Source organism: Choloepus didactylus, chromosome 6 (assembly GCF_015220235.1).
Source record: "Choloepus didactylus isolate mChoDid1 chromosome 6, mChoDid1.pri, whole genome shotgun sequence".
Classification (NCBI taxonomy): Eukaryota; Metazoa; Chordata; class Mammalia; order Pilosa; family Megalonychidae; genus Choloepus; species Choloepus didactylus.
In genome coordinates, this window is record NC_051312.1 from 30,206,317 (window position 1) to 30,232,780 (window position 26,464).

Genomic DNA, 26,464 nt, shown 5'->3' on the forward strand with positions numbered 1-26,464 from the left:
TGCCAATCTCCAGGAAACTGTGACACAGGAACATGCAAACCTGTGAATATCTTTGCGTCATATTAAAACCATTTTTGATAGTGAGCTATAATCTGAACAACTTCCAGAGGACTGCTTCTCTCTTAGGTGTCAAAATTTTTCTCAATTTATTTGTAAAAATTCATCAAACTGTGGGATTGGGTGAAACTATAGGGCCTGAGAGAATTCTGAGACTTACGTGGTTCAAGTAAGGAAAATACCCAAGCAACTCTTTAGGATGGCAGAAATATCATGAGAATGATATTCCTGAGAAATAAATGGAGGAAATAAGGGATTTGGGGCAGATCACTTGGGAAACTATTAATACAAAAGCATGATGAGAAAACATTGAGAATGGGAGAAATTTTAGCAGCTAATAGGGATGTTTATTAGTGCAGAAAATGGTGAATAATTTGGTCAGTGTGGTGTACTTGAAATAACATACAAGCTTGAATAAAATGATCTAGTTCTAGTTCTAGGTCCACTCCTTACATGTAGACTTGGTTAATTCACAACCCCTTTGAGTCTCATTTTTCTTACTTGTAATATGAGGACCATGGAAAAAGTGACATTTCTTAAATTGCATCTTGCATAGAGTAGGTAAGAGAGCACCAAAGGAATACCCATTTACCATATGACTGACTAAAAATATCAGTCAGATAGTAAGTGTGAAAAGTTCTATGAACTGTCAAGTAATAAACAAACAGGAGAGATTGATGTTATGATTGTATTTGTTTTGTCACAGGGCTCTTCTATGAGACCACCTTCCCCTGTGGAATCAATGGCTAGTTCAAATAACATGACTGAGTTAATTTTTATCGACCTTTTCCAGGATCCAGAGGTGCAGAGAGTGTGCTTTGTGGTGTTTCTTCCCTTGTACCTGGCCATGGTGGTGGGCAATGGCCTCATTGTCCTCACAGTCAGCATCAGCAAAAGTCTGCATTCCCCCATGTACTTTTCCCTTAGCTTCCTGTCCCTGGTGGAGATTAGTTGCTCCTCTACTATTTTCACTAAATTCATCGCAGACTTACTCACCAAGATTAAGACCATGTCCCTGGAAGGCTGTGTGGCTCAAATCTTCTTCTTCCATTTCCTTGGGGTCACTGAGACCCTTTTGCTGGTGGTGATGGCTTATGACCGCTATGTGGCCATCTGCAAGCCTCTTCATTATATGACCATTATGAGCCATCAACTATGTCATGTACTAGTTGCTGGTTCCTGGCTGGGGGGATTTTTACACTCCATAATTCAGATTTTCATCATCATCCAGTTGCCTTTTTGTGGCCCCAATGTGATCAACCACTATTTCTGTGACCTCCAGCCATTACTCAAGCTTGCCTGCACCGACACCTTTGTGGAGGGGGTTACTGTGTTTGCCAACAGTGGCTTATTCTCTGTATTCTCCTTTGTTTTGGTGTCCTCCTATATTTTCATCCTGGTCCACTTGAGGAACCATTCTGCAGAGGGGAGGCGCAAAGCCCTCTCTACCTGTGCCTCCCACATCATGGTGGTCACCTTGTTCTTTGGGCCTGTCATCTTCCTCTACATGCGGCCATCTTGTACCTGCACTGTGGACAAAATGGTGGCCGTGTTCTACACGGTGATCACCCCCATGCTGAACCCCATCATCTACACACTCAGAAATGCAGAGGTGAAAAATGCCATATGGAGGTTGTGGGGCAGGAAAGAGAACTCAGAGATATAGTGAACAGAGGAAAGTGATAAAATGTACAACTGATTATTCTATTGCTCTTTAAATGGATTTTAATTTCAGTAAGACATTCAAAAACCACAGATACAGAAACAAGAACTAAATTTATAGCTGTTGTGATTTTCCTGAGTAAATAAAGACTCCCTGGTATCTTTGTGTAATAGTTCAAGGATAGAGTTCAGGTTGTCTTGCTAAATCTTAGGAAAGCTGATTGGCTCCAGATAACCACCACTATAATGGAATTTGATAAAATGAAGACTCAATCAAGTGTAAATGCAAAGGAGAATATTTTGATGTATGTTTACGTAGGTGAAAATCCCTTTCTTGTGTGCACAGTTCATCCTTTGTTTTTATTTCCTTTCTTCTTTTTTCCCTTCTTTCTTTCCTTTTGTCCTTCCTTCCTTCCTCCTTTTTTCTTTCCTTCCCTCCATCTTCTCCTTTTAACTCCCTTAAGCTAACAATCCACATTTTATTTTAAAAACCCCACAAAACTAACCATGAGAATTATTAGGGGAGATTTGGGGAAGGAGGACACTAATCTGCTTTCAATGTGGAGAAGTGCATCTCTGAAAACTACATGCAGGGAATTTTATAATTTTTTTATATTCTTTGTATTTTTCTTGTTGGTTCTTTTCATCATGTACCACAGACCATCTGATCATGAGTGCCAGAAACCCTGGAGCAATTTCAACTCTTCTTACATGTTGGTACAAAGAATGGTCTATAAATGTCCTGGGTCTTCCCCTTATGTCCAGCAGCCATAAACAAAAGTAAATAATAAGTAAATAAGTATCAAAATGACATTGATTATACTCATCAATAGGGAAAGACCAGGTAGAACATTTTAACATAAAGAGCACTGTTAGTCCTGTTTAGGTATAATAAAATGCAGAAGGTTAGAAAATGCTCATTAGGCCTAATGTGAAGAATGGAGGGGAAAGAAATACTGCCCAGGCGTGATTCTACTTCAGATGTCTGCTTTTTATTCTAAGTGGCCATGGAAAGTCCATTTCCTTTAATGCCTATTAGCTTTTCTTGGTGAAGTGAGATAATATGGCTGTGTCTATATTGTTACAGCACCTCTCATTACTTCAACCTCACCCCACTGCCACGTGTCATCATGAAAAATTTAAAGGATATTGTAATATAAGCCCCTTTCATTCTACTCTTAGAAGGCTGCAGGATTTACTGCAAAGAGTGTGGGATTGGATTTAGATGCTAGCTTTGAATGCACACTCTGTCCCTCTACTTCTCCTAACTGATGAGATGACATAATGCAGGCCAGTTCCCTAACAGAGAGATGGAGCACTGCAGCTGTGCTAGTAGATGTGAGGTCCTTTCCCCTTTCTCCTGGAGGTGCTGACTGAGGGTATAGGTGAAATGCTCATTTAAAAATCACCGGGCTTTAAAGGCAATTCCTTTGCTGTTCCCATTATTCATGGCCATGATTGGCCATCAATAAATCTCAAGAAAATGCTGCTGCTTTCTCCCTGGAATGACTTTACCTCCTTTTTCCATATGGCAAAATTCCATGCATCCTTGAAGACTTATGTCACAGTCACCTCTTTTATAACGCCTTCTCTGTCCTCCCTCTTCTTTGGGTTGATTTTGTAACTCCTCTCCATGTCCATTTCTTTCCTACCTTTATCATTGTCCTTATTACTTTGGTTGTAATTATTTTTTATATGTTTCTCCCTCACTGGACTGTAAACTCTCCAAAGAACTACTGTTTATCCTTCTTTACAGCTCTAAATATTGTGCACATAGTTGGTGTTGCATAAGTGCTTGTTGAATAAACAACCCTCTAGGCCCGTGTGACAGTCCCTTCTATATCAACTTTTACACAGTCTTTTGAGGCACTTTCTTGGTGGTGACCGCATGTCTTTCTGTGAAAATTTTAATAGCTCAGCCTCCGAATTTCAGGGGGCTGTTCCAAGTGTGTATCAGCTACCCCAAGAGCCATGTAAATTAATTTCTCAGAATAACTATTTTCCACAAACATAATAAGATTAACAATTGTATGAACCTTACAACATTGTTTTGGATATTAAATGAGACATATGCACGTAAAACATTTAACAAGGAACCCAGTACAAAATGAATGCTTAATAAATATTAACCATCATCCTCATAATTTAGTGCTGGTGTCATTTTTTATTTCGCATGATGCCTTTGTTCATGGTCACCCACTGATCTTCTTTCTGGCTTATGGATCTCCTCCAAATAGGCCCAAAAGTGATGCTACTAAGCTTCCACCCTTATGTTCAGAAGCTACTCTGGACTAAACAATCTCTGTTACTTAATTTCTTTTGAGTGCCCAGCACAGTGTATAGCATATTGTACATGCTCAATAAATATTTGTTAAACATTGATTGTAATATAGTTTCTCTATGTTGTTTTATGCTGAAACTCATATTTTGTTAATATTTATCCTAAAGCATTTGGTTCAGAGCCAAACTCAGCAGAACTCCCCTCCCTTCTTTCTGATACTTATATTATAGCAGGCTAGGACTTTAGGTTTGTAGCCCCTTACTCATATGCAGATTTGTGTTCCTCACTTCCTCAAGAGAAACTGAAAGAACATCATCAGTGAACTCTGAGTCACTGGATAATACCTGGGCAGATAATATCTACTCTAATTGAACTGTCAAAATTCTCAGGGATTACTTCACCCACTGAGGCTTGAAACTTGGTGGGTCTATTGAGAGCTAATTAGTCAGTTTTTCTGGTCTTCCTGGAAAAACCCAGGAATTAAAGGAAAGCATTTTGTCTTTATTTTAAGAGACAGAGAAGGCTGGGAAAATTTAAAGATGCTGTTCAATTCCCAGAAGCAGTAAGAATCTAACCATACGACTTAGCATTGCTGAGGCCATGTTTTTAGCCCTTGACTGTGATTCTGCCTCAATACATAAAATAATGTATTTTAAGATAATATATAACATGATGTCTTCATAGGAAAATTGGTAGAGTGCAGCAAACCACTCAGCATATACATTTTGTATTCCTTTCCCACATATTATTTGTATCCTCTTAAGACTAGGTTTGATTATGTGTGACAGAAAAAAAGCATCTTAATGAAATACAGAAGTAGAGATAGAAATTCCAGCACTGTTTTGGAGGTCCCATAAAATTATCAGAAATACAGACTCTTCCATTTTTGTAATGTAGCATCAACTTCATGACCCCAAAGAGCTGCTAGTGTTCTATACCAGTGCTGCCCAATAGGACTTTTTGCCACAATGTAGATGTTCTGTATCTCTGCTTTCCAATGTGTTAGTGGTTTTTGAGCACTAGGAATAGGGCTCATGTGACAAAGGAACTGAATTTTAAATTTTATTTAATTTCAATATATTAAATCTCAATAGCCACATATGGAGAGTAGATGCCAGATTGTATAACACAGGTCTAGCATTTCATCAATATTCTAAAAGGCTGGAATGGGGAAGGGGTGGGGGTAAACTAACCCCTCTCCCTTTTAAGGAAATTTCCCAAGAGTGCCACATAGCATTCTGCTTTCATCTTACTGAATAGAACTTGGTCACATGCCACTTTTAATGGCAAGGGAGGCTAGAAACTATAATCTTTTATTCTGTGTGGAATTGTGTTCAGCTAAAAATCAGGGTTCTGTGCTGTTCTTAAGGAGGAAGGGGAGAATGGATGTTAGGATTGGCAAAGAGTCTCTTCTGCTTTACTACATACCCAGTTTGCCATCCAATTACAAATTCTTCATAATTGTAAACTGCAATGGCTTCATAATACCACAGAGTCAAAGTGAAGCATAGTTCACTTAATCTTCCATTGTGGGGCTTGTATGTTTGTTTATTTATTTATTCAAGGAAGACTTATTAAGCATATACTTTGTACCAGTATCCTAAGTGCTAGAGACACAGTGGGGTACAAGGCAGAGATTGTCTTGCTTTCATTCTAAGTTGAGAGAAATAGATTAGCAAATAGATTAGCAAGATAACAACAGATTGTGAGAGGTGAGCTATGAAATAACAACAAAATTTTTGGTAGACAGCAGCTGGATTTTTGGAAGAATTTTCTATAGACAGGGTTTTCCTGGAAGCTATTTCTTTAGAAGGTGACTTAAGCTGAGATAAGAGAGGAAGGAATCAGGCATGGAAAGGACCTTAGAAAATTTTCCATTCAGTGGGAATGGTAAATACAAAGACACTCAGAAACACTGTGGTGTTTGAAGGGAGTGGAATGGAGGCTGAGGTGCCTGTGGCATAATGAGAAGGGGACCTGGGCTGGATTTTACAGGACGTTGTATTGGTCCTGCTAAGGAAGGTGGGAATTGGGAAATCATGGGGGAAGTTCTGAGGCATAGAATAACATAATCTGATTTGTATGTTATAAAGATCTTTGTGGTTGCTGTGTTCATAATGGGATAGAGCAGTTGAGTGAACGAAGGGAGATCAGGGAGAAGATGACTGCAGTCTTCCAGGTAAGAGGTAAGGTGATTTACTAGGAAATTTACAATAACATGTCTGTCGGGGATTGAATCATGTCCCTCACTAAAGGAAAGTTCAGGCTCATTTCCTAGTCATCTAGAACTAAGACTGTCTGAAAATAGGAACTTTGAAGATGTTATTAGTTGAGGTGTGCCCAAACAGTGAGGATGGGTTGCAGTCCTTATGAGCAAAGGAAATAGGATGCAGAAAAGGAAGCCAGGGGAGCAGCCAGAAGTTCAAAGTCAAAGGAATCTGGAAGAGAAAGGAGAAGATGCCGCCATGTGCATTGCCATGTGACGGACAAGCCAAGCACCAGCGATTGCTGGCAGCCAGCACCAGAATGCCACAGACTTTGGAGAGAAAGCATCACCTTGCTGATACCTTGATTTTGGACTTCTCTCAGCCTCAAAACTGTGAGCCAATAAATTCCCATTGTTCAAGCCAACCCACTATGGTATCTGTTTTAGTGTCTGGGAAACTAAGATAATACCAGGAAGACAGATCTCAATGGAGTTTGTAGAAATATGTTTTGGAGGGTGAGCTGACATGATCTGCTGATAGGGAATGAGATATGGGAGGAATTAAGAATGATTTCCAAATTTTTGATGGGACAAGCATATATATGTGGGATTATTTATAGAGATGGAGAACACTGGGTTGGGAGTAAGTTTGGGGAGCAAATGAGTATTTTGTTTTAGGTACATTGTGGGTTGGGTGCTTATAAAATAACCAGGTCGAGAAGGCAGATGTGCAGTTAATATATGTGTTAGGAAGTCCAGGGAGAGGCAGGTTCTAGATATGTAAATTTGGGAATCATCATCACATGGGTAGAATTTAAAACCACCTGGCCTGGAGGAGATCATCTGGGGTGAGAACAGAGTAAGAAAAAAATGTCTCTGTTTTGCAGTTCTCAAAAAGGTTGCTCTTTTTTTATTACTACACAACCCATTCTATTTGTCTTCTCAATACTCCCTCAAGACTTAATATCTGCTCCTCTGGGTATTATTAAAAATCAGAAAATGATGTAAGAACAAAAGACTATATTGTTCAGAGATTTCTTGAAATTACTGTTTTGTTTTGTTGTCAAGTAATTATACCCAGCTGATATGGATGTGGGAAGCCTTTTATTGGGGTGACCTGGCAAAGCATAAATTATGATTTTAAATTAAAATACAGGTTGTTCTTTTGTCCTTGTCTTTCTATACTGAGAACTGTTCCCATGCTTTGGTTTATGATATTACTGTCTCTGAAAGTCATTGATTCCTCATTTTTTCTTCTTTATAGGAGAGTCTCTGTAATTTCCATCATTCATCAGATAGATAATCTCTTGCTTTAAGTGTAAGGGTTTCTGAATTGTTTTGGGAATAATTCATTGAATCAGAACTTCATTTTTATTGAAATTAATGTAATATGCATGCATTTTAGAAAACTGGAAAAATATGGTAAACCAAAAGAAGAAAAGAAAAATCATCCTTAATCCTAACACTTAGTTAACCATTGACATTATTTTCAGATGGACACAATCTAAAATTTTAACTGATCTTCACTATTAGAGTTTTGTGTCCTCATACTGCATTAGGATTTTTGGCTAGGTTAGGACTCATTAATCTATTTTGCTGTTAGTTAGCTTCTCAGAGTCTCAGTTTCCTTATCCCAGAAAAAGGGACAGACAATATCTATGCTATAGGATTGTGTGGTGATTTTAGAACATGGCCCCCAATTCTTCATTCTGTTCTAGGCATTGCAAAAATATTTAGAATACCTCCAGGCTTATATTCTACTACTTTTACCATATTAAAAAAGAGAGCACCTTCTCTCTCAGCCACACTCCCCACCCCCTAGTTCTTCTATAAAAGCCTGGGGTTTAATGTTACTAAGCCCAGTTATTGAAATGTTTCTGTCTTTTTGTTAAGCTTTGTTAAACTGCTTGGACAAGTGTGGGACATTTGCTCATTGTAGAGTGGGGGCAAGAGTGATGGAATGGGTGGAGTCATCCCAATTTGACTGAGATTAGGGCAGGGTTGTTCCTCAAAGGAGCACCAAATTTCAAACACTAAAAGAAGTGGACCCAGATTCTATGCATTAAAAACCTCAGCTGTCTTTTTCCCTTTCACCTATTGATTGCTTAGAAAATTCCCAGTCTCTTCCACATACATATTTAAAATGTTGCATTAAAAACAATTTAACTACTTATGTACAATCCAAAAGGAGAAAAACTAAAGTCCCTTTCTCTTCCTCAATTCAGCTCCAAGTTCAGGATCTCTTGGTGATATGCAAGCCTCTTGGTCAATTTTTGACATAGCTCCTCATGATCTGGACACCTTTGACTAACTGAAATATCTCACTGCTCCAAACATACTCGGTGGATAATGGGAGGGGTATTAAATAATCATTATACAACCTTAATTTAGATAAAGGAAGATGACAATTAAACAGCATACAACATTCATTGGACCATGGTAAGTACTCATCGGTGTACAAATACTTGTCCAAGCCCCTGCTTTCAATTCTTTTGGTTTAGACCTAGAAGTGGATTGCTGGGTTATATGGCATTTGTGTGTTTAACTTTCTGAGGAACTACCAAACTTCTTTCCACAGTGGCTGTACCATTTTGCATTCCCACTAACAGTGTACTAAAGGTCCTATTTCTTCATATCCTTCCCAGCACTTGTTTTTCAGTTTTTTAAATATATTTGAGTGGGTATGAGGTGGGGGATATCATTGTTATTTTGATTTGCATTTTCTTAATGTTCATATGCTAAGCATCTGTTCATGTCTTTGTTGGCCTTTGTATATTGTTTATGGAGAAATGTCTATTCAAGCCTGTTGTCCAATTTTAACTGAGTCTTTCATCTTCTTGTTGAGTTGTAAAAGGCCTTTATATATTTTGATTATTAAACCCTTATCAGGGGAGAACCTAAGATGGTGGCTAGGTGAGACAGGGCAAAAAAACACCTCTGTGAAAAATACTAGATAAAAACCAGAAAGTGACCCAGAACACCACTGTCAGCAATGCACCAGCCAGACAAGGTCTGCTAAATCCACAGGGAATGTGCATTTGGTGAAACCAGGACCCTACATTCTGAAAAGAGTGAGTAAGCTGGCTGAAAGTCCCACAGCCGCACTGCGGTGTGGGGAAATGGTGGGCTGGTGTCTGGAGATGGACTAGTTCTTTAAAAAAAAAAGCCCAAGAGTGATGACAGGGAGAGCTGCACAGTGAAGCATGGCGGGAGTGGGCCGTGCTGCACTGTGCAGCTCGGTGTCTGGCATGGAGGATACCCCTTCCCACATGCGCTGCTGTTTGTCTTGAGACCAGAGGAGCAGAGGGGAGCCAAAAGGAGAAAAAAAACTGCATTCCTTGCAGCCATCTCCCCAGTGGGCAGGGGACGCTCCAGCCTGGGGCCAGACCCACAGCCCAGAGCCACGCCAAGAAACCCAGTGTGATGGGGAATCTTTCCTGCCGCACTACACACAAGCCACAATATCGGCCATGGACAGTGGCCTTTAATACACCCACGGCTGATTGTCCCGGAGCTGGGAGGGTGGAGCTGTGCGAAAAGGGGGAAGTTAACGCATCCCATTCAACCATCTTTGAAGCAGGCTGGGAATGCCCCTGCACAGCCCAGCGACCCAGGGCTTCCCTGGAGGCTGGTGCGCACTGGTGATGTGGTGTGGACCTCCCTCAGCAGAGATCCTGGAAGAACAGAGCTGGGAAGGGGGAACAGCTCGGAAATCCCAGGGCCCCACGTGAATACCAAGGACTTATAGGTCAGCGGCAGAGACAATCAGTGGAAAAACTGAAATGAAGGCTTAGGCTCCTGCAACAGCCTTAAATCTCCAGGAACACCTGAGAGGTTTGATTATTAAAGCTGCCCTGCCTCCCTAACTGCTCAGACACACACCCCACATTCAGGTAGACAGCACCTACAACACACCCAAACTTGGTGCACCAATTGGACCCCACAAGAATCAGACCCCCAAACACCACAAACACAAAGTGGGGGAGAACTGACTTGAGGGGAATAGGTGACTCATGGATGCCATCTACTGGTTAGTTAAAGTGTACACCACCAAGCTGCAGTTCTGTCAAATTAGGGATCAAGTAAAGCAAATGCCAAGAGGCCAAAAACAACAGAAAATCTTAAAGCATGTGATAAAACCAGATGATATGGAGAACCCAAACCCAAACGCCCAAATCAAAAGATCAGAAGACACACAGTACTTGGCACAATTAATCAAATAATTACAGACAGGTAACAAGAGCATGGCTCAGGATATAAAGGACATGAAGAAGAGCATGGCACAGGATATAAAAGACATAAAGAAGACCCTAGAAGAGCATAAAGAAGGTATTGCAAGAGTAAATAAAAAATAGAAGATCTTATGGAAATTAAAGAAACTGTAGGCCAAATTAAAAAGACTCTGGATACTCATAATACAAGATTAGAGGAAGCTGAACAACTCAGCCTCCTTGAGGACCACAGAACAGAAAATGAAAGAACAAAAGAAAGAATGCAGAAAAAAATTGAAAAAATCGAAATGGGTCTCAGGGATACGTTAGATAAAATAAAACATCCAAATTTAAGACTCATTGGTGTCTCAGAAGGGGAAGGGAAGGGTAAAGGTCTAGAAAGAGTATTCAAAGAAATTGTTGGAGAAAACTTCCCAAACCTTCTACACAATATAAATACACAAAGCATAAATACCCAGGAGACTCCAAATAGAATAAATCCAAGTAAACCTACTCCAAGACATATTCTGATCAGACTGTCAAATACTGAAGAGAAGGAGCTAGTTCTGAAAGCAGCAAGAGAAAAGCAATTCGCCACATACAAAGGAAATAATATAAGACTAAGTAGTGACTACTCAGCAGCCACCATGGAGGTGAGAAGGCAGTGGCATGACATATTTAAAATTCTGAGAGAGAAAAATTTCCAACCAAGAATACTTTATCCAGCAAAACTCTCCTTCAAATTTAAGGGAGAGCTTAAATTTTTCACAGACAAGCAAACAATGAGAGATTTTGCTAATAAAAGATCTGCCCTATTTCAGATACTAAATGGAGCCCTACCAACAGAGAAACAAAGGAAGGAGATAGAGAGATAGAAAATCTTAACAGACATATATAGAATATTACATCCCAGGTCACTGGGACACACATTCTTCTCTAGTGATCACGGATCTTTCTCCAGAATGGACCATATGCTGGGGCATAAAAACTAGCCTCAATAAATTAAAAAAAAAAAAAGTGTATTTGTTCAAAGCACATTGTCCGACCACAGTGGAATACAAACAGAAGTCAATAACCATCAGAGACTTGGAGAATTCACAAACACCTGGAGGATAAAAATGAGGGAGAGATAAAAACACCCCTAGATAATCAAAAGCTGAGGGACTTCATCACCAGTAATCAGTCCTATAAGAAATCCTAAAGGGAGTTGAGCAGGCTGAAAGGAAGGGACACTAAGCAATTGACTGAAACTACATGAAGAAATAAAGATTTCCAGTAAAGATCACATGGTAAATATAAATACCAATACTACTGTATTTTTGATTTATAACTCCACTATTTACTTCCTACAGGATCTAAAATACATAAACTATAATGATAAATCAGTAGTTTTGGACTCAATGTAAAATATGCAATTTTTTACAAGAACTACATAAAGGTGGGGGAATAATGGAGTATAGGAACATAGTTTATGTGTCATATTGAAGTTAAGTTGGTATCAAAGGAAAACAAGATTGTTATAGATTTAAGATGCTAAATTTAAGCCCTATGGTAAACACAAAGAAAGTATCAGAGAATGTGACCATAGAGATGAAACGTAGAGTAGGGGTTCCGAGAAGTGGGGGAAGGGGCAATGGGGAGTTAAGAAATGAGAATAGGGTTTCTGTTTGGGGTGAAGGGAAACTTCTAGAAATGGATGGTGGGAAGGTGATAGCATTGCAACATTCTAAATGTGATTAATCCCACTAATGGAATGCTAGGGAGGGGGGTGGAATGGGAAGATTTAGGCTATATATATGTTTCCACAATTGAAAAAAAAAAAGTCTAAATAGATGACAATTAAATGCCAAGGATGATCCTGGATAGGATCTGAGAATGGAGGAGAGGAGGTTCAAAGGGACACAGATGGGACACAAACACACACACACACACACACAAAAGGAAATACAGAATGTAAGCTTTATATCAATGTTGAATTTCTTGAACTTCTTAGCTGCGCTTAATGAGATTTCATAAAAGAATGTTCATGTCCATGGGAAAGGTATACGTGAATTATATTGTTTGTCCAAAGATATGTGCAGCTTGCTCACATATGTTCAGAGGACAGAGAAATAGTTCATGGATGATAGATAGGGAGGGAGAGAGAGAGGAAGGGAGGGAGAGAGGGAGGGAAAGAAAGAAACGGTGGTGTGACAGTATGTTAAAGGTGTTGGATCGGGGTATCGGAGGAGGGGGGTTGGGGTATGATGGAGGTCTATGTATGGGGTTTGTACTGTTTTTGCAACTCTTCCTGTAAGACTGAATTTATTTCAAAATAAAATCTATTAAAAAAAAAAACTCTTATCAGGTATATCGTTTCTGTGTACTTTCTCCCATTCTATTGGTTTTCTTTTCACTTTCTTAATAATGTCCTTAGATACACAAAAGCTTTTAAATTTAAATGATGCCCAGTTTGTTTACTCTTTCTTTTGTTGCTCATGCTTTTGGTGTAGAGTCTGTGAATCCATTGCCTAACACAAGTTTCTGAAGATATTTCCCTATGTTTTTTCCTAAGAATTTTATAGTGTTAGCTCTAACATTTAGGTCATTTATCCATTTTAAGTTAATTTTTGTATATGAATTGAGGTAGGGGTCCACTTTTATTCTTTTGCATGTGGATATCCAGTTTTCCCAGCACCATTTGTTGAAGAGACCCTTCTTTCTTCCATTGAGTAGACTTGACACCCTTGTCAATCAATTGGCCACAGATGTGAAGGTTTATTTTCGAATTGTTAATTCAATTTCATTGGTGTATGTGTCATCCTTGTGCCAATAAAACACCATTTTTATTGCTATAGCTTTGTAAAAAGTTTTGAAATCAGGATGTGTGAGTCCTCATTCTCTGTTCTTCTTTTACAAGACGGTTTTGGCTATTCAGGGTCCATTACTCTTCCATTTAAATTTGATGGTTATCTTTTCCATTACTGCAAAAAAGACGGTGAGAATTTTCATTGTGTTTGCTTTAAATCTATAATTTGCTTTGGGTAGTACTGACATCTTAACAATATTAACTCTTACAACCCATGGACATGGAACACTTTTCCATTTATTTAGGACATCTTTAATTTCTTTCAGTAATGACTTGTAGTTTTCTGTGTAAAAGTGATTTACCTCCTTGGTTGAAATTGTTCCTAGATTTTTTTTTCCTTTCTGTTGCTATTTAAATGGAATTGTTTTCCTTTTTTGCTTTTTCATTGTACTGCATAGAAATGCCACTAGCTTTTGTGTCTTGTTCTTATATACTGCCATTTTGATGAATTCCTTTGTTAGCTCTAGTAGCTTTCTTGTAGATTCTTTGGAATTTTCTAAATATAGGACAATGTTATCTGTAAATAGTGGTAGTTTTACTTACTCCTTTCTAACTTAGGTGCTTCGTATTTCTTTTTCTTGTCTAATTGCCCTGGATAGCACTTCCTGTAAAAGGCTGAATAGCAATGGTGAAAGCAGCCATCCTTGTCTTCATTTTGATGTTAGGATGAAAGCTTTGAGTCTGTTTCCATTGAGTATGATATTATCTATGGATTTTTCACAGATGCCCATTATATTTTGAGGAAGTTCCCTTTTGTTCCTCTTTCTCTGAGTGGCTTTTGTCAAAAGTGGGTGTTGGATTTTGTCAAATGCTTTGTGTGATTCAATCAAGATAATCATGCTTCTTTTCTTTCATTCTATTAATGTGCTATATTACAATGATTGAGTTTCTTATTCTGAAGCACCCTTACATTCTTGGGAGAATTACCACTTGATCATGATTTATAATCTTTTAAATATACAACTGTATTCCATTTGCAATTATTTTGTTGAGGATTTTTGCCTTTATATTCAGAAGGGAGATTTGTTTGCAATTTTCTTTTCTTTTGATATGCCCATCTGGCCTTGGTTTTAGGGTGATGCTGACTTCATAGAATAAATTAGGAACACTTCCCTCTTCTTCAAATTTTGGAAGAGTTTGATTTTGGAAAATGTTCCAGTACCTTTTTGGGGGAGGGGGTTTGATTACTATTTCAATCTCTTTACTTGTTATTGGTCTGTTGAGATCTATTTCTGCTTATGACAATTTAGGTAATTTGTATATTTCTTTGCATTTTCCATTTTATCTAGATTATCTAATGTGTTGGCATGCAGTTGTTCATAGTGTTCTCTTAAAATCCTTTTTATTTCTGTCAGGTCAGTAGTGATATCATCATTTTCATTTCTGATTTTACTTATTTGTATCTGTTCCCCTTTTTTGTTTACTGGACTCACTAAAAACTTGTCAATTTTATTGATTTTTTTTCAAAAGGCCAATTTTTTTGTTTTGTTGATACTCTCAATAGTTTTTCTATTCTCTACTTCATTTATCTCTATTCTTATTTCCTTTTTTCTGCTAACTTTGGATTTACTTTTTTCTTCTCTTTCTGCTTCCTCAAGATGTGAAGTTAGGCTGTTAATTTAGGATCTTTCTTCTTTTTAATTATATCCATTCATAGCTATATATTTCCCTCTGAGCACTGCCTGTGCTGCATCCTATATACTTACTATATTTTGTTTTCATTTTCATTCATCACAAGATATTTCTTAATTTCCCTTGTGATTTCTTCTTTGGCCCATTGGTTGATTAAGAGCACATAGTTTAATTTCCACATTTTGTGAAATCAGAGGCATATATGTTTATAATAGTTGTATCTTCTAGATGAATTGACTCTTTATCAATTGATAGTGTCCTTCTTCATGCCTTTAACAATTTTTGACTTAAAGTCTGTTTTATCTGACATTAGTATAGCCATGCCAGCTCTCTTTTGGTTTCTCTTTGCATACAATATTTTTTCTATCCTTTCACTTTCAACCTTCTTGTGTCTTTGAACTATTTTTAATTTTTAAATTTTATTTTATTTGAGTAGTTACAGGTAGATGCAGAAATATCAGGCTGAAAGTGTAGAGTTCCTAAATAGGGAAGAATGGGAAGTGTACTGTTGAAAGATTCTTACACTATATAGAGGGTTAGAGTAAAATGATGAAATAATTATATCATCAAAATATTAACCAAAGAAATTTGGAGGAGGTATATTTATATAAGACAAAGTATATATATTCCTTAATATAAGGAATATTACCAGGGATAAAGAGGGGCATTGCCTAATGATAAATGGATCAGGTTACCAAGAAGGCATAATAATCCTAAATGTATATGAACCTAAAAATAGTCTCAAAAAGACATGGAACAATTCTTATAGAATGGACAGTCCTTTTACTGAAATTTTTGCAGTCATCTTTTGATTGGATGAAGCTTATCCTCTAGTACAGTCCATTTACTGAATTCTTATATGATCAATCTGCATTTCTATGTTCTTGTTTATTGAGGGATAGTTTGGCTGGATTTAAGATTCTTGGTTTATATTTTAAAAATTTTCTTGAAAATGCTGCTACCCTGTTGCCACTTTTTATGCTGATTTTTAGAAGTCTGATGGCACTTGAATTCTCTTGCTTTTGTAAGTTATTGTATCATTTTCCCCAGAGTTCCTGTAGATTTATTTTTTACTTTTAATGTCTAGTAGTCTTACTAGAATATGTCTTGTGGTTGAGTGTTCTGGATCATTTTTCCTGGTATACAATGGATCACGTCTTTTTAAAATTAATCAGATTTAAGTATTATCTAAATTTCTACTTCTTTCTGACTCCTTTTGCTTCCTCTTTTACTAAATGTCATTTTCTTTCCCTTGATTGATTATATGCTTTACTTTCATCTCATTTATTATAATTTAATTTGAATATACTCCTTTGTTTACTTTAATCTTCATTTCTGATATGATTTTGTCTTTTATGCAATTTTTTCCTGACTTCAATCAACTCTCATTCAATTTATTCCTGATTTTTAAAATCCATTTCTCTTATTAGCTTTTGTTTATTTAATTCAATGTATGTTTTTCATATTCATGGATGCTTGTTTGAATATATTTAAATCAGTTTTGAGTACTCTGTTGCAAATCTCATCAACTTTGTGTATTCTTAGGCAGAATTTTCATCAGCAGAAGTGCTTTGACAATTTTCACATTTTTTTCATAGTAGTTTTGTTCAGATATAGTTGTTTTCTATTCATATTCATTCAGGGACAGTGTTTGCTTTTAGGGTTTTTTGCTTTGTTTTTGTTTTTGCTAGGGTGAGATAACTCCTGCACCTCTAGTCTCATATCTACACTACAGGCTGGAAGAAGAAGGAAGGGAAAGAGTAAAGGATGAAGAGTAAGGTGCTGACTGCACATACCTTTTTAAGTCTGACTCCTTTAAAAATTTTTCAAAAAGATCCATGTTATGACTTTTGCTTACATCTTATTGGTCAGTCTTGGTTCATATGATTACCACTAGCTGAAAAGGAGTCTTGGAGGATGACTGTTTTCCTTTGGGCAGGATTAGAAAGGAGTAAATGGGTTATAGGTATCATCAGCATTGGTTGTAGTAGAGGAAGATGTGTTTTTATCAGAGACTTACACTTTTTCATAAAAGAAATATTGGTATTGTTGATGCTACTGAACTTGGTTTTTAATTTAGTGCCCCCTCTCCTGTATAATGTGTCACAAACTTCTATACCTGAAACTTAGTAATTATCCAACTAAGTAATTCAAAACACCTACTACATCTCAAGCATTCATTGGTTAAACATTTAACATGGGTATTTTCATTTACACATCCAAACAATCCTGAAGTTATGTGTTACTACCCAATTTAACAGGTAATAAAGCAGAGATAAAAGCTGTTAACTAAATTATCTCAATTTACAGAGCTACTAAGTGGTGAAACTAGAATTTGAAAACAGGTTTTCCTGATGCACTCTTTCCGTTATGCCATCTTTCTTTCAAATCTAAGTATTTTTTGAAGGTCCTTCTTGGTCAAGGAAATGGATCTTCACTAGTGTGTCAGAGCCATTAATTTGTTCCAAAAATTCCCTTATCTCATGGGTAACAAAAACCATCTCATGTGGCATTTCACCAAGAATTGGCATCTTCCACTCTGTGTAATTAAAGTTAGAAAATGATGATGTTCAGAAAGTTCATGAGACTATGACATTTGACATTTTTACTAGTCTGTGATCACAAGAAACAGGTACAGGTGGGTGGAAACTCATTTACATTAACTCATATTGGAGAAATCCTATGTTTCTGGGAGTCACAGATTCCTCTGTTTCCTGTACTGTCTGGGGAGTAAAGTTTTCCTTCATTTTTGAGAGAGTCATTCCTGAATTTTTAGAAATAATCACTTTGTTTTTTAAAAAGATTCCTTTTTTTCTGATAAACATTATAGATATTTTAGAAAATTTAGAAACTAATGCTAGACACACTTATAATCTGACTCTGAGAAAAATATTGATGATATTTTTGACTACATTGCTGCTGTTTAAATACATCTTCACTGTTAGACATCACCATTTTCATTTCCATGGTCTCGTTTTTTCATAACCTTTTTTTTGATGTATTTATAGGATAGCTATAAACCCAACCCTTGGGTAACCTTGGGTAAATTAGGAGGCTTCTCTCAGTTTCAGAATTCCAACTGGAAATTGGAAATAACATTGTACCAGTTAGTGCTCAGTGTGAGTCAAATGACAGAAAATCCAATTCCATGTTATTTTTAAAAATAAGGGAATTATTTTCTCATGTAACAGAATCACCCAGAGGTAGGTCAGGCTTCAGGTGAGATTGATTGAGTGGCTCAAATGATGTTATCAAGACCCATTTTCTTTCCTTTTTGACACTCTGCCCTTTGTGGGGTTCACTATCTTTCTGGGCCTCCCATGGTGGCCTTCTGGAAACAATTTGTTCCTCTTCATCACAAAGTGGCTGCTCCATTTCCAGACCTCACAGCACACTCAACATCAATCAAAACAAGTTTCTGTCTATTTTTGTATCTTCTGACCAAGTTAGAGGTTGTTTCCTGTAAACCCCTCCAATATCTCCCTTTGTCTCTAATGGTGTTACTTTTCTATCTCTGAACCACTTTTATGTTCAAAGAGGTGGTGTATGGAGATATGCTTATGCCAATCAAGGCTTATCCCTATGTCGTCAAAATCTTCCAATTTAGGAGTGGGGGCACTCTGTTTTCACAAACACAAAATCTGTGTAGTTTTGACAGGAGTAGAGAAAAGTAAAATGTAGGGAAGAATCAAAAAACAACAGTCAAAAGGAAAGTTGCTTGCAGGATTGCTATGAATCTTAGAGATTAGAGCTGCAAAACATCTAATATAGTGCCTGACACATAGCAGTTATCTGATAAATGGCCATTATTATCACTGTGAACATCATCACTGTAATCATTATCACTTAGGAGTTAAGGCAATGGATTCTAGGTAATCTTGGAATGTGGAATGTTAGAATGAGAAGGAACATGGGAGATAATCTACTTCAACTGTGTCATTTTATGGGTGTGGAACTGCAAACTTTAGAGGTGAAGGGACTGCCTAAAATCCTCACAGACTGGTTCCTTCTTTTCTCCTTTGACTCTCATATGTTCTTGAAAACTCAGAATATTGGGCAAAAACTCTCCTAATGTCCTATCCTTAGCTTCCCTCTCTCAAGTCCTAACTACTAGATGCTTATAACTTCTCCAAAGTCTCTAATTGAATTAATTAAAACACATTTTAAACCTTTTCCTAACTCAGTTTCTTGGCAAAGAGTCACATTAGAGATGAGACATTCCATAGGGAATTTGGTCCCCTGATTGCAGCATGTGGCTCAGTTTATTTTAAATTGTTCAAGCATCTCAGTATTGAAAAATAATATTGGTCTGCTGGTGAGTGAGGGGGACCTTTAAACTAAAAAACAGGACCTAAAAATTTCTCATTCACTACTCTCTGTAGCTTTTGTTTGTTTGGAAAGAATAGATCAAAATGTTGGCCAAGGGACTGATTTCCTAAATCCTTCACTTTATAATTTATACACACCACTATAATCTGTTATTTTTTTAAAGATCACAGGACCTGCTAATTGGCAATAACAATCACAAAATCAGAATCACTATGAAGAAATCCCAGTATCACAGAAGAACTCTTTGTGATTCAGTAAGTTCATACATTACTAAGTTCTAATAACTGGCTTTGTGACTGAGAAGTCACTTTCACTTTCTGGCCATTAGTTGCTTCTTCTGAAATGTTAGGAGTATGGTGTAATGATCTTCTAATTTCCTTTCAGCTCTAAAGTTTCTTTGATTCATTCTGGTGGCTTAATGAGATGAAGTGCTTAACCCACTGGGGACCCTCAACGCGGTTGAAAGAACTGTATGGAAGAATCTTATTCTGACGAGGGTCTGCTGAGCTCCAGGCCATCCCCCTTCAGTCTCGTCAGCCCAGGATATCCTGTTGTGTCACAAGCTCTTACAAAGGATGGAGAAGTCTGCTGAAGTTTAGGAAAAGAGCCTTCAGGTTCAACTCCTTGCTCTAAGGCTGAATAGTGCCCTACCAAGATTTCCTGATTAGAGGTGGGTAATCCCAGAAGGATTTTCCAGGTGACTGAGTGTTGGAAAGAGGCCCCAAACTGCTATGTGATCTAGGGCAAGTTGCTTTCCTTCTCTGAACCTCAATTTCTGCCTCTGTAAAAGGAGAGGACAGGAGAGAATTTGTCCTTAAGTATCTTTCAGCACTCACATTCTGGGAGTAATGGGAAGGAGACTCTTCTGATGTGACTTGGACTTTAAGTAACAGGTCCGCCTTGCTCTTTGTCATGTTATTACTTTGTCCTTATCAGATTTCTATCACTGGGGCTCTATGGTAGAAGATAAAATTAAAACTAGTTTACCCACCTAATTGTTATATCCTCAGCCAACTTTAATCCATGACCTCATGGTGAGGACTTTGTGGAGATCCTGGAGGAAGAGGAGATAATTTGTTACTGTCTCTATCACAGGCAAGGAGGAAAGAAAAGCAGGGATAAAGTAACAAAATACTAGGAAGCCTGAGCCAATTATAATTGCCATTTATTGAGAGCTTCCTATTCTCCAAGTGATTCTAAAAAGTGCATTACATATTTTGCCTCACATCTAATTCTTGCAACAACCATGTCAAGTATGAATTGTTACCCCACTCAAAGAATGTAAGAAAATCTGTTCCCAGGGGTATATGATATGTAGGCAGTAGAGGTTAAGAATTAGGTCTGACTGCAATACCCACCCTCTGATTACAACTCTAAACCCATCTCTGTGTGAGCGAAAGGGAGCTTGACCAGGTATCCTTCTTTTATTTTCCTCAGTACTTCAGATCTTTGTGCACTTAGAACTGTCTTCTCTAAAGGCTGGTTTCTTGCCCCTTTGGAATTCATCACATCCTTCTTCTCATTATGAACCCATGAAATCATTTGACATAATTGTCTCAAATTCACTGAATGAGTTTTTCCATTGTTTTTTAGAATACAAAGCGTATGATATATTATGGTAATCTTCTCAACCTAACCACTCAGAAAGGATTGTGTTTATTTATGTGTGTGTGTGTGCATGTGTGTGTTTATAAGAGATTTGGCTTTTTAAGTGAAAATTTGAAAATTCATGTTCAAGTAACACTGGATGAGACAGAGAACAAAAAAATGTCTGCTGTGGAACATAATTATTTTAATTTCCTTTCAAACTCATGGAAAATAATTTATAAATTAGATAAAACAACACAATTGCAAACTTGTAGTGTGTGTGGGTTTGGTCCAGTGCAAGAAAATGTCTATTTCTGAAATAACAATAGTCTACATTGTTCACAAGTTTACATATATGGTGTGAAGGTGTCTCACTTAAGTTATTTGTAGTCAACAAAGACTGAAAGGAAAATATATATAGATAGCTTTAAAAAATCTAGTTCTTTCTTATCAATCTATTCATCAATCAATTTATCATCAACCAAGAGTCTACATATAGACTGTGAGTTTAACAATTAGGTGCTGTGGGAGTTCAAGGAGTAACAAACACTCTGTGAAGAAAAACAGGTGAGGTACCATAGCGTGCAATGTAATAAAAACAGAAATAAATTGTGATGAATTGTGTTTCCACAGGCAAGTGGTAGAAGAATGTCCACATTTCTTCATTTTTCAGTGCAATTCAATTGATCTCTATTGAGCACTTATGTGGCTAGCTCATACAGAGTTGAATAAGATAGGCATGGGAGATAGATATAAAATCAATAATTATTATAATATATGCTAAAAATTTCAGTAGAAAGCTGTAAGGAGCATGGAGGATGTGTTGGCTGGGAGCAGAGTCATGGGTGGTACATGGCCTGGTATTGAAAATAGAATAAAACATCATTAGAAAGCCAAAGCATGCACACCAAATGGAGAGAGCAGCATCAGCAAGGGCATGGAGGTGTGAGAGCAAGTAGGGAGAATGACACATGGTTCAGGATGGATGGAGTATAAATGCAGGGGGAGTGATGGCAGGTGAATCTGGAAAGGTGGTCAAGGTCTTATATGCCATGCTAATGATATTGGACTTAATCCTGTAGGCAAAGGGAAAACACTGATGGGTTTCAAAGCAATGTATGACTTGATTTTTGCATTTTAGAAATGTAATAATCAGAGTTTGCATATATGAAGGACTTACAATGAGCTGAACACTTTGTGCCTTATTTCATTCAACAGAAAGATCACTTAAATTAATTTCCAGAATTGAGAACAGAGCTAAATGAACTAGAGTTAAAGAAGCTACTTTCCTAGAGTGGGTAGGAATTGGAGAGGGAGGCAAAAGAGGATGGGCATATCAGGTAATGTGAAAAATAAAAGGGAGGCTCCTGTGTTGGAATCAACTTTTTATTTATGAGAATGTAAGGAGACCCCTGAATTAAATTGAGGTTGTTTAGTGGGCATTAAGGTTGGTTTGAAGAGGGCCGGGCAAGTATTGTGGAGAGTCTTAAATGTCAGGACAAGGAATTTGGGTGTGATTACCAGGGCGATAGTGAGGATTTCTGAATGATTCATTCAGAGGGAGACTCAAAAAATTTCCAACTTCAGTGTGCAAAATAAACCAAGGGTGAAGGCTGGGGACACCTTAAGACAAATGGGGCATGTATGGTACTGCAATAATTCTCCCAGGAGCTTGTGGTCCTGTCTGAAAATGGCAGCTGCAGGTAGACAGAGGAAGAAACCAGTAAAATAGATAGGATGTGAGGAATCTGTAAATATGGGAGGTGGAAAAGAGTCCTGAGTTTGAGTTTCAAACCTTGGGGAGGAGAGAATGATGATGCTGTTGTAAGAACCATGCATGACAGAGGTTCCATCAGGTCACTCCTGCAGGAGGTAATGACAGATGCCATAGCTCAGTCCCACCAGCTGCAGCTTTAACCCATGTTCAGATCCCTTCCAGGGGGCAGAGAAGGAAAGGACCACTAGTGTTTCTTGGTCTCTTGTGTACCAGAGATGGTGATTAAATCATTCCTGTTAACTTGGGTTTGCCTGTAACATTTCCGCTCTTTATGACGAAAGCACAATACATGAATCCGGAGTTTTTATGTCAGCCATGTGTCTTGATGTCATTTCTCTAGGGCACTGGAATGGCTTCAGGTGTGATGATTTCCCCCATCCCTTTCCTATAGATGGATCTGGGTTTCAGCCTTGGCTCCACACTCAAAACCTGTGTTTCTTTGGATGATCTCCTCATCTTCTCTGAGTTTCAGTCTCCTCATCTATCAATTATCTACCTCAATGTGGAAGGAATGAAGGAGGGGATGATTGTAAAGTCCTTATCACAGCCCAGCACATAGTAGGTACTACATAAAGAGAGCAGCATCTGAGGTTGTGTGGTTGTTGCAACGACTATGAAAATGATCATCATTAGGTAACCACAAGCTTTAATTTTCTTTAGGCAACCCGATTATGTACCAGCCTTCTTGGTTGTTTATGTTGCCTCCCTTGTTGCCTTTTTCTGCACCAGTAAGCCAGCCCCACCAGGCTTCCTCTCTCCCCTTCAGCTGCTCTTCTTTGGTGTCCTTCTAGACCATACAATCCCCATTTCTTCTCCAGTTTCTAGCCAGGCATCTTACCAAGGATTCACTCGGCAGATTTTCATTCTGTATATCTTTTTAAAGTTTCATTATGAGAGTAATTGGGGTGTGTGTGTGGGAGGGGTATTTAATCTATTTTTAGAATGGATGCACAAGAGAGAGAAAAGTAGGGGAAAAAGAAATACTTTAAAGTAATTTTAAAAGCAGAGAAAATCTTAAGGTCATTCTTTTGCTTCTTTCCCAAGTGTGGTATTAATCCTATGAAGCTGTACACTCCCTGAGGGTAAGGGTCACCTTACATTCTTCTTTCAGATGTCTCAATCACGGAGGAACATATTAGTGTCCTAATAAAACACTGGGCTCAAGGAACTTTATTAAAATAAATCCTCACTTCCTGTTATCAAAAAAGATTGCCAATCTCCATGAAACTGTAACACAGGATTATGCTAAACTGTGTACCCACATATTATATTGAGACTATTGTTTGATAGTAAGTTATACCCTTCCAGATGTCTTCTTTACTCTGAGATGTAAAAAATTTTCTCAATATGCTTGCAAAAATTCATGAAGCCATAGAATTTCTGAAGCCATTGAGTCTGATTGAAATCAGAAACTTATGTGTTCAAGTAAAGAAAATATGCAAGCAACTCTTTAGAAAGAGAGAAATATCAATGAGAATAACATTCAGGAGGGATAAATGGAGGAAACAAGGGATTCAGATCATTTGGGAATCTCTTAATTAAAAAGTGTGATGAGAAAACATTGAGAATGGGAGAAATATTAACAATTAATATGGATGATTATTGGTGAAGAAAATGGGATTATTGTATGTCATATTTGTGGTGTATTTGAAAGAACATGTGAGTTCAATAAAGCAATCTGATTCAAATTCTGTTCTCACTCTACTAAAGGCTTAGGAAATTCACAGCCTCTCTGAGCCTCAATTTTCATCTTATACTATCGGAGTCATGGAATTTTTGTGAAGTTTCTTGAATAGTGTATTTCATGGAGTAGGCTATTGAGCACTGAATGAATAAACTATTATGTTTGACTAAATAAATAAATAATCCAGTCAGATAATAAATGTTAAAAGTTTGTATAAACATCAAGTGCTAAATGAATATGATGGGCTGTCTTTATGATTGTATTTGTTTTGTCACAGGGCTCTTCTATGAGATCATCTTCCCCTTATGGAATCCATGGCCAGTACAAACAATATAACTGAGTTAATTTTTACTGGCCTTTTCCAGGATCCAGGGGTGCAGAGAGTGTGCTTTGTGGTGTTTCTTCCCGTGTACCTGGCCACGGTGGTGGGCAATGGCCTCATCATCCTGACAGTCAGCATCAGCAAGAGTCTGCATTCCCCCATGTACTTCTTCCTTAGCTACCTGTCCCTAGTGGAGATCAATTACTCCTCTACTGTTGTTCCTAAATTCATCACAGATTTACTCATCAAGATTAAGACCATCTCCCTGGAGGGCTGTCTGGCTCAAATCTTCTTCTTCCACTTCTTTGGGGTCACTGAGACCCTTTTGCTGGTGGTGATGGCTTATGACCACTATGTGGCCATCTGCAAGCCTCTTCATTACATGACCATTATGAACCATCAACTGTGTCATGTACTAGTTGCTGGTTCCTGGCTGGGGGGCTTTTTACACTCTGTAATTCAGATTCTTGTCACCATCAAATTGCCCTTCTGTGGTCCCAACGTGATTGACCACTATTTTTGTGACCTCCAGCCATTATTCAAGCTTGCATGCACTGACACCTTTGTGGAGGGGGCTATTGTGTTGGTCAATAGTGGCATAATTGGCCTGTGCTCCTTCTTCATCTTGGTGTCTTCCTATATCATCATCCTGGTCCACTTGAGGAACCATTCTGCAGAGGGGAGGCGCAAAGCCCTCTCCACCTGTGCCGCCCACATTGTGGTGGTCATCTTGTTCTTTGGACCTGTCATCTTCCTCTACATGAGGCCATCTTCCACCTTCACTGAGGACAAACTGGTGGCTGTGTTCTATACAGTGATCACCCCCATGCTGAACCCCATCATCTACACACTCAGAAATGCAGAGGTGAAAAATGCCATGAGGAGATTGTGGGGCAAGAAAGAGAACTCAGGGATATAGTGAAGAGAGGAAAAAGATAAATGCATACTTATTGGTATTGTATTATTGCTATTGTTATTACCCTTAATAAGCATAGACTCCCTGGTATCCTAGAGTAACATTCCAAGGGCAGAGGTCAGATTGTCTTGCTGAATCTTAGGAAACTTGATCGGCTCCACAACATCTACTAATATCATTTGATTGAGTAATATGAAGACTCAAACCAAATTCAAAGGAGAACATCTTGACAATTGTTTTTATATGTTAGAATCCTTCCTATGAGCCTAATTTCTTTCTATATCTCTTCCTTTTTACCTTTTTCTTCCTCCTTCCCTGCTTCCTTCCTTCCTTCCTTCCTTCACTCTTTCCCCCTTTCTGCCTTCTTTATATCCTCTTTGTTCAATCTCTCTCATGCTAACAATCCATATTTTATTAAAAAAAGAAACCACCAGAGGAATTATCAGGGGAGAATTAAGGAGGGAAGGTACCAATCTGATACATGCTTCCAACGTGCAGAACTGTGTATCTGAAAATTGCATCCAGAGATTTTATATTTCTGGTTAGCTCCTGACCTTGTGTGCCATAGATATTTTTTTTCATGAGTACCAGGAAAGAGCCTGGAGCAATTTCAGCTCTCTAACATGTTGTGACAAGGGAATGCCATCCCACAATGTTCTGCATTCATAAACAAAACTTATATAAGAATGACATAGATTCTATGACATTGATCCTATGTATCAATTGAGAAAGATCAAATCAAACTCTTTAAGGTAACGATCATGTTAGCCCAATCAAGACACAAGAAAATGCAGAATGTTACAAAATCCCTAATAGGCCTAACTTGAAGAATGCAGGGGAGAGAAATACTGACCAAGCAGATTCTACTCCAGGTATCTGCCCCTTATTCTAAGTGGGCATGTTAAAACCATTTCTCTTAATGCCTATTAGGTTTCAGGGTGAAGTGAGATGC

General features: G+C 37.9%; 2 protein-coding genes across 2 annotated transcripts; both read left to right on the forward strand.

Annotated features, from left to right (window-relative positions):
- The first annotated feature begins 799 nt into the window (after positions 1–799).
- LOC119536864 (olfactory receptor 4B1-like) lies at positions 800–1,723 on the forward strand. Its single transcript, XM_037839575.1, has one exon. It carries the CDS (start codon positions 800–802, stop codon positions 1,721–1,723), a length of 924 nt encoding a protein of 307 aa, XP_037695503.1.
- A 22,865-nt stretch (positions 1,724–24,588) lies between these two features.
- On the forward strand, positions 24,589–25,515 carry LOC119536866 (olfactory receptor 4B1). Its single transcript, XM_037839576.1, has one exon. It carries the CDS (start codon positions 24,589–24,591, stop codon positions 25,513–25,515), a length of 927 nt encoding a protein of 308 aa, XP_037695504.1.
- Positions 25,516–26,464: the final 949 nt, after the last annotated feature.